Raw genomic sequence first — 12,303 nt, forward strand, 5'->3', positions numbered from 1 at the left:
ACAGCCTGGATGTGGTCACATTAAAAAAAATAATAAAAAAAACCCCAAAAACAAGCAAGTCACCCATGTAGATGCCAGGTTGCTTAATTAACCCGACACTGATGAAGAAATATTTGAAACTTTAAAAACCTCCAGCGATGCTTCTTAATAACGTGGTCATTAGTCATGCTCAGGGTGCCTGCGTCACACAGAGATGTTCAATATTACAGCTTGGGCTTTTATTACTGAGATGACTTTTTCTTTCCCCCCCCACCCCTTTTCTTTTTTTGAAATATAACAATACACGAGCAGATGTTTGAAGAGTGGCCCTCGGCAACACAAGGCTAGTTAAGATCGATATTGCTTTCAATATTTCTTTCCTTTGACAGATAACCAGTACGGAGGAAAGTCTTGATAAGAGTGGCAACATATGGATGCGGTAAGCTTCGCTTTCTTTTGATTGTGTGACCCCGTGACCCATGCTTCTGTTTGAGAGCAAGGCAGCCACATGGTACGGTGGGGGTCTGTCAGGCTCTGGTTATGGGGCATTATTGACCCAGGATTTATAAATATTTAATGCACACATTAAGATCATGGTGGAGGGTGGCCATTAGAGTTCTCCAATAAAAGAGGCTCTCACGATGATTGAATGGTGTGGCAGAGCTAGTGGCTGTTTGTTGGGTACAAAGAAACCTGCTGAGACTATATATACTGTACCTCCAGCCTGCCTGGCAGGCTTCAGAGCTTTTAAAGCACCCAGCAACTGAGCTAACTTGTCATTTTTTATATATACATTAGGTTTTTTACCCTCTGATTTTAGTCTTTAAAAAGAGGTTTAGTTAAATTGTTATAAGGAATTGATATGTAGCCTACAGTGGATAATTCTTGGCATTTTTTTCTGGTGTAAATCAAGATTGGATGATCCCAGAGCTCAAGGAGTAATAGAAGAGTGGCAAAACCCAAACTAGTGTCCAATGCCCAAAACATGTTAGTGGTTAAGGCAAATCGTATTTTATTATCACATTTTATTAGGTGGTTAGAAAGTGATTATTTACAAAGGAAATAAAGGTTGGAGGCGGTGAGCCACCAGTGACCTTCCTGAGTGAAACATGGACTGAGAACATGTCAGGTTTTTCCAAACTCAGTAACGACCTCAAAGAACAGTAAGGCAGGGTAAAAATAAATAAAACAGAGTTTGTATAAACCCTATTTATTTGTGCTATTTTTACTTTTTAAACAATTTTATTTTGAATAGTTGTTTAAACTGGACACACCTTACATCACGAGAAAAATTATTTTCCAAAATAGACTCCGAAATAACTGTGATTGTTGCAGAGCTAAATTATTCCAAAAATATATTTTGTAATAAATCTAAAGGATGTTTATTAGCTGTCAGTAGCAACACTTATTGCAAATAAAATAGCAAAACATAAAAATCAGTAAAAACGGTTAGAGTATGTTTTGTATTAGACAGGTAACTCCATTCTCCATGTAACTAATCACCAGCTTCACTTTAAACAACCCTCAAATATAATGCAGTTCCAACTAATCTGGTTTTACACTGATAAAGATGTTAATGGAGTTATTTACAGCAGGTACGTAATTAACTGCCTAAAATAATTTAACAGAGCTTCTCCTCAGCAATCCCTATTCATGTTTTGTGCATCTACTTTCTTTGCTGCATTGATTAATATCGAGTTTGCTTGTTTGTTTTTATTTTAACCCCCTTCCACCTCCACCCCCTAAAAAAAAAAAACACAAAGCAGAATGCAACGTGATGGATCGAAACTTGTGTATCCGACACAGATAACGCAGGGAGACAGTTGTGTGCACGTTGTTATCAGATGCACTGGGTTATCAGGGAAATTATTTGAAGCCTGCAGAAAATGAAATTGCTGCTTTCGGTGTGTCTGTCCTTTGCACTATCAGCAGCTCCTGGTGGATCTCCTGCACCGCCGAGATCCGCGCATGCTGGCTGGCGTAATAAGCCGCTGATATGCTGATTGCCACTCGGGTTGCTGTCATTTAATTGTGCATTAAAGGCAGACGTGGCCTCGGACAATGGCGCCTTGATGAGAAATTGACATTTTGTGACCTGCGCTCCGCAAGCACTCAGGATGCCAGATAAGATGCTCAGTTGTTTTTAAGGAGAACCACTGTTCTTCCCTCAAACACTTCTATCCTCCTGTTTGACCCACTTGATGAGTATAGATTTCACAACGCCCCCCTTGCCGTCCCCCCTTTCAGCACTCAAACTATAAGAGGTTCAAAACGATACCAGGCCTTATAGACAAAGGATAACCTTGCTCTTTCAATGTATCGATTCTTTATTAACTAGGTGGCTTAATGCAATGAAATGAGGGATTTGAATGAGCCCCATTTGGGGTGCTTTGAATAAAAAAAGCTTGCACTGTTTATGAATGACTACAATGAACCTTTGAAGCACCACAGATGCAGGATGTGCTCACACAGAGACCAGTAGAAACAAATTCAGAATGCTTCGCTGAAAGAATATGAGGATAGAGCAGTTTTCATCTTTTTTATGGATGTTACACTTTTTCCACAGGTTCAAACAGTTATCTCCATAGCAATGTCTAAATACTACATCTTACAGATGAATCACAGGTTTTGTCTACTGTCTTTTCTCTTGTTTTTTTTTTTTTTTGTTGTTGTTGTTTTTTGTATTTGTTTGTTTCCTTGTTCCTGATTGTCAGTTTATCTGCCATCCAAACTGGGCTTAAAACTGAAGAAGTCCACAGTTGAGGGGCTATTATGTTTTTTTTACTGAAAATTTTAATAAAACATCACTTAGTCATTTCTGTTTCCATTCCAAATGCTGACATTTTAAAATTTTCTTCCCTGTAAACACATGTAAGCTATGTGGCAGAGTCTTAAGTGGTGAGTAAAAATGACTTCTATACATTCTACAAAACAGGAAAGAAAAAAAATACAACCACAAATGGAGTTTTTTTTTATCTCCAAGGTTGTCCCTCATGCACATTAGTCTCTATTGGATCTTAACAACTATCATATGGGTCACAAACAATTTATTTGACAATACAACCAACAAAGTTTTCTCCAAAATGGTCTGTATAGATAATTTAAAATCAATATAAAAATAAACAATGAAGTTTGACTTCCCTTTTAAAAAAAATGGACAGAGAGTCTCGACGGTGTAACACAAAAAGTTTCGAGGATACACATGAAATATATGCACATTGCATTTCATCAAATACAAAAAAGAAAAACAAATGAAGGCAACAGTTCTTGGCTGAATTATCTGTGCTGCATCACTATATTAAGGGCATGACGATTAATACATACATAATGAAAAGCAATATACAAAATTTCAGAGATAAATACATTATTTATAGTTGATATGTTACAAAATTTCCTTCAGTGAGCGCAAGTGTGTATTTGAACAGAAAAATGACAATGACCGACTATATTCCTACATTCTCAATGGGTTTTAATTTTTTTGTTTTTAAACATTTTTTTGTTGATCTAAAAGAACATGAAAAAGACAGATGTATAAATATTTAGCACAAGTTTGGCAATATCACAATAGTCTACAATTTTTTTAACCACATATAAAACACATAAGGGAGTTGGAGCCAAAAGGAGACTGCTCCTCATCAACAAGAAACAGACTTCACAGTAGCCTAGGAATGCATTAATATACAGTGCTAGCAAAAAAGTTGAAAAAACATGGCAAAACACACTTGCTTAAAAGGAAGCTCTAGACGTGGAAGTACATCATATTCATCAACAGAGTAGTGTTTTTGTACACATCAGTGTGCTTGTTGACGCGGAGGATTTTTTTTTTTTTCACTTTTGAAGATGATTTCTAGCTACAATAAATTACAAAATTTAAGTTAAAATGCAGGAATGAAACATGATACAACATCACCCACCCATCACCCCCCCACACCCTGGCCCTCCCAAAAAAGAAATCCTGTTTTTACTTCATATTTATTGTACTTTTATGATCGGTTTTTGCTAAATTATATATTTCATATATTTTTCCAGTTGAAATTCAAACTGTCTTGGCCCCTGTGTAGTTTTCTCACACATAAAAATACAAAAGTCACATTATAAAGACGCACAACTGTTGTGAATCTATTAAAAGAGAGTTGAAACAAAAAAAAAGAAAGAAAAAAAAACTGAGGCAAACAAGTTTGTTGGCAAATGGACTGTACATCAGTGTTTTTACTTTACAACCAGATGGTGAGTCCACAGAGTCCCTTCCAGTACTGAGAGTGGCTGTCCGAGGCTGAAGCTCAACTCGACAGGTATACAAAATAAATCCTTCATCATCCCGCGTCCTTTTCTCTTCAAAGGTTGATAAAATTGTGGGTTAGGGAGGGTAAAGAAAAATAAAATCCCACAGAAAAAAAATAAAAATAATATTGTTCTTGTTAAATCCTTTTTTCTGCAGGTTCTGAAAGTCATTGAAAAGGGGGGGGGGGGGGGGGGAATCTCTTTTTTTTTTTCTTTCTTCAGAACGAGCAGTTGACTATACATTACACCAGCATTTTGCAGTGTGCTTGGGAAGAAGAGGGGTACGGGGACAAGGGGGAGTGTCCTGTGAAGTGGTAGTGTGTCGACTGGTGCTCGAGATGACAAAAGTGCATTTACATTGGAGGGACAACCAGGCCGGACATGGCTGAGGGGGGGGATAAAGAAAGAACAAGAGAACAGATTAGTTGGATTGGCTACAGCAGATTTGGCTTTATTGATCTAAAAATTGATCAAAACTGAAAAAAAAAAAAATGAGTGCATGCATGTGTGCAGTGTGTGTGTCAGTGCGTGCTTGTTCGGAGTCCAGCCACCTGATGCTGCACAAGTGCGTGGATGTAAGCCTTTAAATGTGCCTGTTTGCGCATGTGCCTGCGAGTGTTTGCCGTGTCCGCTGGCCCTCATCGCCGTACGTTCCCCTAACCTCCCTCCTGCTCTGACATTTCAGCTCTCAGCACGCCGCTCCTGCTATGTGTGATATTTCTCCTGCCATCGGGGTAATGGCAAACAGTGGCCCAGACTCCCAGGAGAGCCGGCTGTGGTGACGACGGAGCAACAACACGGTCATTTCCCACAATGCCGCAACTCGGCTCAGTCTCCCACTCGGATTCATTTCTGTGACTTCCTTCCTTTCTGCACCCCCTTCGTCTCTTTATCATCGACTCAAGTTTTGCCTTCACGTCATTATCCAATAGAGATTAGGCAAGATCAAAAGTAGCTCCCTGTTATTGCGCTAAGACCATCTGCTTTGGATATCATTAGCAACTGTAGCTCGCCCTAAGAGTTTATATATTCAGTATTTTCACATGTTTTAACAATTAGGCAACTAGTGAAGTGCTAGGATGATGTATTAGTGTATTGCTCGCAGTATATTTGTAGAGTCATGGTTGAAATGCTTTTAAGTTTGCCAGCGCAGATGATGGCAAGGCATTGCTCATTAATTTCTGCACAACATGTATTAATAAGTATGAACGTGTAGCAAGATGAACTTTAATTTCCCACTTCATTAAGCCCAATGTTATTAATCTTGGGGCACGCGCTACAGCTAAGCTTGTTTTCAATGCAATCATGTTGGTCATGACACACGCACAAAACCTAATAAACATAATTACTAAAACAATTCGCCGAAGGTCTTGTCCTGCGACATCGGAGCGGATCGTTTGTATGTAAGGGCAACGAGGATGCATGTATGCATAAACATTTGCACTGTCACTTTCAGACCTGCGCTGTCTTGTTTGCGTGTGTGGAGGTGTGCAGGCGTGTGTGTGCATGCTCTCTGCAAGAGTGTGTGTCTGAATGTGAACTGAAAGGTGTAAATTGGCCTGTCAAAATGCATATATTTGTAATGATTAATCCCTCACCAAACCGGACAGAGGCCTGAGCAGCGGTATCTGACCAGTAGTCCGTAGGGAAGGGATGAGGGGGTGAGGGGGGCTCACCTTGCAGTCCGTTGCCGTTGGCGCTGGTGCAGGAGGGGGGTGGGGAGGCCTGGGGTCGGACCACAGGGGCGAAGGCGCTCTTTTGTTTAACTGCGGAGACGACAGGGAGGGCAAGGGAAGGAGGGAGGGCGAGAGTGAGAACGTGCTGTGAGTAGTGCTTGAGAGGGGAGAGGGCAGTTAAGGTAAGGCTGGGGTAGAGTTACTGTCAGGTAGGGAGGGGTTGGGGTGGGGGACACATGATCAGTACTCACAGGCCCCTATGATCAACATTTTGGTCCGGCTGAACAAATACAGGTGGCGTGTGGTGAAGTAAACCTAATATTTCCACAATTCTAAACCACATGTGTGCTCTCTAAAGTCCTGAAACTAAACAAGCTTTTGTGAATGAAGACTCACATATTATCACCATCAACAATGCGCTCACCCCCCGTACCCCTTTCCTTTCAGAAACGCCTCGTAGAGGTGTGAATGAATGCAGGAGCTGGAATTAAATCAGCAGGAACTTAGTGCTACTACAGCATGCAAGAGTGGCAAGCTACTTACTTCCATATGGGGAGTTGGCAGAGGATCCGTTGAGGAACCCCGGGGAGCTTGGCACACCCAGGTTCATGCCGGCATTGCCGTAGCCGTTCATGCTGTTGCTGACTGTGTTGTAGCTCGACTGCTGTGGGGTGCTGCTGGAGATGTAGCCCCTGGGGGACACGCTGCTGGTGTTCCGGCTGTAGCCAACTGGATAACACAAATGGAAGACGTACAAGGACATTCATTCATTCCTTTCTTTCCGAGGCATTGTCCGGTGATTGAAAGTAAATGGCAGTGGAAATGAACTGGTACAGTCAAAGATCTTCATTAGCAACATAGCGAGAAATATGATGTTTCCATGATCAGATAGCTCTTTTATCAAGACGCTAACAAAGCTTCACTGACAAATCCTCTGTTACTGAATGAAGAACGTAAACGATACAATGACTTTAGAGTGTCAAAAGAGAGGCAGGAAGCTGAAACAACACATTTCTATTATCTTTCCAGAATTTACATAACATTCAGTATGCAAAGTTGCTAAAAAGATTCACTGAGAAATCTGTTGATGACTTGTTCAAATAATTTTTTTTCCATGTCAGTGCACAAGTCATACAGCAGCACTCCCAAATGTGGATGCTATTACTGAGTGAAGAACAGCCAAAACTCTCTATTTTCAGGGGCAGTGAGTTTATTAAAAAAGGAATTCAGATTAGGTCCATAGTAGTAAGATGCTACGAGAAATCTGTTTTCAACCGATGTTGAGACATTTCTGCAATTTCTTTAAAGCTGCAGTAGATAACTTTTATTACAAAAAGATTGTATTTATTTTATTTTGTGGCAGCTTAGGGTGAGACATAATCAGTGAAAAAAGTCAAGTTCCTCTGCCTCCTCCCTGTTGTTTGACTGCTATTTGCACAAATACACCAATCCTGATCGGAAGCAACCAATCAGAGCCAGGAGGAGGGCCTTAGATCCTCCTTGATTGACCGATCAGTAAATCTTGCTCTCTGCTGAAATACAGCTCCTTTCCCAGAGCATAGTCTGTTGTGAATGTGCCTGCTAGTAACAACTGTAGATAATCAGTCTTCCTGTAGCAGTAAGTTGTTTGCCCACCATTACCAAAGCTGCAGCAAACTGCCAATCTTGAGCAGTGCGTACACAAGATTGATTGACAGCACTAAGACCCTCCTCCTAGCTCTGATTGGTAGTTTCTGTTCGGAAGTGGTATAAATCTGCAGATGGCAATAGGACCACAGGATTTTTTTTTACAAACTGTCTCAAATTATATTTTCAGGACATAGTGGCAACTTTAACAAATATGTAAAAAAATAAAATTAAAGTTATCTACTGCAGCTTTAAGCAGTGATAGAGCAAGACTTTCAGGGGCTAATAAGAAGTCTGAACGTTAAGCAAAGTTGAACTGTTTTATCCTTTTAAGCGTTCAGCCTCTGTATCTGATGGATCATGCTGGAGTTGAAAATGTCGTCTACATTCTCCACAGGGAATACACACATAGATGGCTGTTTTAATAATCCTAGTCTCGCTAATCCTGTTGATAGCTAATATAAGATGCTGAAGACAGCTTAAAAGGGAAGCTGCATAATATTTTCTTTGTTTTAAATTAGCTGTAAAACTGTTTTACAGACACTGTCTCGCGCACACACAGGGCATGACTTCATGTCTGTTCTGAATATAAATAATTATTAATCACTCACACTGGTGAGAAGACTAGACAGAAGTATTTTGGGTGCTGTTCATTATCTATAGTATGTCATATCAATAATGTCAGAATTATATATCTGTATCATGTACAACAAAATCATAGTTGGCTGAAATTAGTTCTGGCATGTTAACGCCTTATAAAAGACAGAATCAGCCAAATTCATCTCTATTTTCTTTATAAAGACATATTGCAAGTTCCACATTCAAATGGAGGTATTATGTAAAATATAGTTAATTTTTAACTTTATATCGTGTTTGAAAACATACCTGGAGTTTTGCTTTGATTCTTTCATGCACCCCTGCCAGCCATTCAGGTTGCCTAAAATGCTTGCTCATTCAAAGCACCGCCTATTTACACAAAGCTCCTCCTTGGAGCCACAGTATCCAGCCGAGCTTCCTCTTCACAGAGCAACCCTCACCCACCAAGCCTTCCCCACTGAGCTCCACCACACTGGCGGCAGCAACAATTATCAAACATCTGGTGGAAATTGGGTATGGCTGAGCTCATCATATGAACTACTTCTCAGTCCAATGCTCATATGAATGGTTATAAATGGCACTACTGAAAGGCATTGTGATAACGTGCTGAAGGCGGCATGTCGGGAAGAATTTGAGCTTCTTAAAGAGACTGAGGCTCAAATTCAAGGTATCAAATCAGAAAGTCAGATTTCTTTTAAGCTATGTTTGATATATACAGGATTTTTTTAATAACAACTGAAGGTAACATAATTAATTGATTGTGCTATGAAATGTTGCTATGTGCCTGGGAAATACGTAATACCCCTCCTTACAAAAAATGATAGAAGACTCGCGGACTGGATTAATACCTTTTTTCGTATTAGGCCATTTTTTATTAGTTATTTTTATTTGAAGGCGACAGAAGGGAGAACATATTTGCCATATTCTTGTAAGTCCCTGGGTATTCCTCTTAGAAGCACCTGCAATCCTTCTGCAACCCCCTTTTGAGCACCTCTAAGTTATGGAGCTAACCCCCCCAAATCACACACCTTGGTCATTCCCTTGTGACTCTGACACATTGACTGCTAGCTGGCTGCTGAAGGAGTTGACTCCCATCATGCCGTGGGAGGCTGTGTTGGCGAGAGAGGGAATCTGGTTGTGGTTGCGGGGAACGCTGTATAGGGCTTCTGCGATGTCAGCTGCCCTCTTCAGAATGATCTCCTGAGAGGCAAAAAAAGAAGGCAAAGGATTTTTTTAATGCATAATACATGGCTGTTGAGTTGACTTGCGGCACTATATTCCTTCAGATATAGTCCTGAATATTGGCCTTAATTATGTCATCAAAAATTCTTTATGTGTAAATCAGACACACTGAGAGGATTTTTGAGGTACCTGATTATTGTGGGGCATCCCGTACAGGGCTTCGACGAGATCAGCCGCCCTCTTCAGTAACACCTCCTGATTAGGGAAACAGGGAAAGGAAATAAATACAACTCCCACAACAGAGTTTTCTTTAGCCTGAGGCCTCTGTCAAACCAAAGAGAAGACCCCTGCTTTGGGAAGATTTTTGCAGTGATTAACATGTTTCTACAGGCAACAGGTTATGCAAGTCAAAACAGTCCAGTTTTATGTCTCTTATCCCTTAAATAATTGCGTAAAATGTTTGTTTTAGCATCCAGCTCAAATTAAATAATAATGCCAGTATTCAGTGGGCCCAAATAGTGGGAAAGTGGTTCAAGGAGCATCGAAGCACCATGTTTTTAGGTCCTTAGGCCCTCTGAAAATGTTTGATGGACTTGAAAACATGTTACAAAGGAGCCTAACCATCCCATCAATACACATCTCAAAAAAGGGGATTGCAATTAGTTTGAAACACCAAAAACAAAGGCATCAGACAATGTCAAAGGCAATCCAACAAAATATACACCACTATTAGTTTTGTCATTACTTTTGAGGGGGAAGCAGGGAGGTGTGTCGTCACTGTACATGCAGAATAAGAATGACACACAGAGAGCCGAACAACAGTGCTAAAAAGTGCTATGAAACGTTTACATAAATAAGAGCCACCTAGATTTAAGAGGCACCGGAGGTAAATTTATACAGCACTACCATTTTGCTCCTTCCAACCATGCAGAGCAGTGAATAATGTTCCCTATCTTAATTAAACTGGCATAGTCCTTTAAAAACAACACCTCACCCCTGATTCCGGGCTTCACGTTTGCTCCGGAGTTCAGTGCCGAGTCCCCTCTCTTCAGAACAATAAAGTGAATTAGCTCTGGGTTAATCTAGTTCTGTTGTAATGACATTAAGGAATTTTTCAATTAACCTCTTTGACTGGCTGTTGCAAAGGACTTCACAAATGACTTCCCATCCAGCAAGAGCTGGGTGCTCGTGCCTTGGGGACACGGATGCTCAGGATGTGGTCTTATCCATGTCTGCATGCTTGCCCCCGCTTGACAATGCGGATTAGCTGTGTTGCTTTGGCTCTTAACGGTGAAAATGAGTTGGCCCCGGATCCCGCACCCCTCAGCCCCCATTCACCCCCACCCAGTCAACCACACACACACACTCTGTTTTGGGCTTTCGGCTAGGTGGGGTTTGGCCCATTTGTGTGTCCTTATCGGCTCTTTGAATTCAGCACTTACAATTAAATCCCTCTCCAGAAACCAGACTGCTCTCTTTGTTTTCCATAATACAGAAGGCAGTTTGCTGTATGAAAACCCTCTCCTCCTCTTAAGAGTGCATTTAATCTGACAAAGGCAAGTTGCAGTCATGGCTGTTGTGTGTGTGTGTTTTTAAAATGCTCTCTTGTTGTCACCTGCTGTAGAGCAGAGATTTGTCGACTGTGCTGTTAGAACTCCGGTTAAAAGCAATGCAAATCTGTCACTAGAAACATCTCAGATGGTGCTTGTTTTCTTCCCACATTCACTGTGTTTTCTTTTGCAGGCCTCGGTAATTTGTCTGAAGTGTTCCATCACTTGGCAATGGCAGTGTGGGATTAAGACGGCAGCTGCCGTAAATGAATGTAAACACAGCCTTCGCGCCTTCAAACAGCGGCCTCCAAGACTTGGCCTGCGTCTCCGAGGCACGGCGTATGCAGTGTGTGTACGCAGCGTGTGTAAGGGGGCCCCCCTTTCATCCTAAGGAGCATAGCTAGCCACCGTCCTTGATTTATCAAGATGAATCGCTGTAGGAGCCACTTGCAGCGTGTGCCATGCTCTCTTATAGAAACATATCGCTTAATCCACCCCAAGTTACCGGATGGGTGGCTCTTAGAATGGGCATTTACCTCTGAAATTGGTGTGTATGCTCAACGTTGCATGCATCTAGTTTGCATACAAATAAAGAATTATGGTTGTCGTGAAGCAGGTAGACTAAATGAGAGTACCAGCTGTCTTGATGTGTTCTCATCAGGCAGAACAGATTTTTCTCTCTCTTGCTGAGTGAGATAAAGTGGTTTCCTTTCTTTTTGTCTGCAGTTAATAATTACCAATAATCTATTCTATCATATTTCAAGATCTCCTACATGGCTCTCAATTTTAAACAACAATTAAAGCAATTAAGACTGTCGCATTCGGAAGCCATGTTTCATTCTCCGCGAAACGTCCTCTCCCTCCTTGTCCATATGGTACTTTGCAGCAGTGACATAAGGACAGCTTGGGAAAAAAAAAGAGGAGGGGAGAAAACGATATTGCCTCTCATCCTTAATCTGTCGTTTACCGCGTGGTGTCTTAACTAACCAAGCTGACTCGCCGGGGCTATGCTTAAGTGGCAACCTAGTCATATCGGCGGATGATGAGAAGTGCTGCACCCAATCAAGGAAGGAAGTTTGTTTTCTTCTGACGAGACGCCTTCATGCGCATCAGCTCATGCTGTGAATACGATTAGCACGGAATAGCGTTCCGAGGGCATTTCCATGTAAATCTCAAATGCTGCTCCGGCATAAGTGTAATTGGCTTTCTTGTCATGGAGACATATCTGAACACACCATGTTAAATTGAAACAATTAACGGCTTCGAATGATTTCTGCTGTTCTGTGACAAATGCGTGACTGATTTCGGCTATTGTTTGGGACTGTTCTGCATAAAAGGTCCCGTGCTCTGCTAACAAACGCTCCGATGACTGATCACCTAAGATTTAAAAGCCGGTTCGTGTTATTGCCGAG

The 12,303-nt window shown here is 41.2% G+C and overlaps 2 protein-coding genes across 7 annotated transcripts in view; one reads left to right on the plus strand and one right to left on the minus strand.

Moving 5' to 3' along the window:
* The window catches only part of LOC114137766 (methylated-DNA--protein-cysteine methyltransferase), a 40,576-nt gene extending 34,959 nt beyond the window's left edge, over positions 1 to 5,617 (plus strand). The window contains exons 5-6 of the transcript XR_003594098.1: positions 369 to 4,271; positions 4,946 to 5,617. The gene's annotated coding sequence lies outside the window, so the exon portion shown is untranslated. The remainder of the gene's footprint in view (positions 1 to 368; positions 4,272 to 4,945) is intronic.
* LOC114137765 (transcription factor COE3) overlaps positions 2,505 to 12,303 on the minus strand; it is a 90,299-nt gene continuing 80,500 nt past the window's right edge. For 3 of the 6 annotated variants that reach the window (XM_028006567.1, XM_028006569.1, XM_028006568.1), the window contains exons 12-16: positions 9,531 to 9,596; positions 9,188 to 9,359; positions 6,480 to 6,665; positions 5,859 to 6,026; positions 2,505 to 4,645 (exon numbers count right to left, since the gene is read on the minus strand). In XM_028006567.1, coding sequence (XP_027862368.1) covers positions 4,614 to 4,645; positions 5,859 to 6,026; positions 6,480 to 6,665; positions 9,188 to 9,359; positions 9,531 to 9,596 — 624 coding nt within the window. In that variant the 3' untranslated portion in view covers positions 2,505 to 4,613. The remainder of the gene's footprint in view (positions 4,646 to 5,858; positions 6,027 to 6,479; positions 6,666 to 9,187; positions 9,360 to 9,530; positions 9,597 to 12,303) is intronic. The other 3 variants (XM_028006572.1, XM_028006571.1, XM_028006570.1) reach the window with 1 other exon arrangement.

Source organism: Xiphophorus couchianus, chromosome 22 (assembly GCF_001444195.1).
Source record: "Xiphophorus couchianus chromosome 22, X_couchianus-1.0, whole genome shotgun sequence".
NCBI classification, from domain to species: Eukaryota; Metazoa; Chordata; class Actinopteri; order Cyprinodontiformes; family Poeciliidae; genus Xiphophorus; species Xiphophorus couchianus.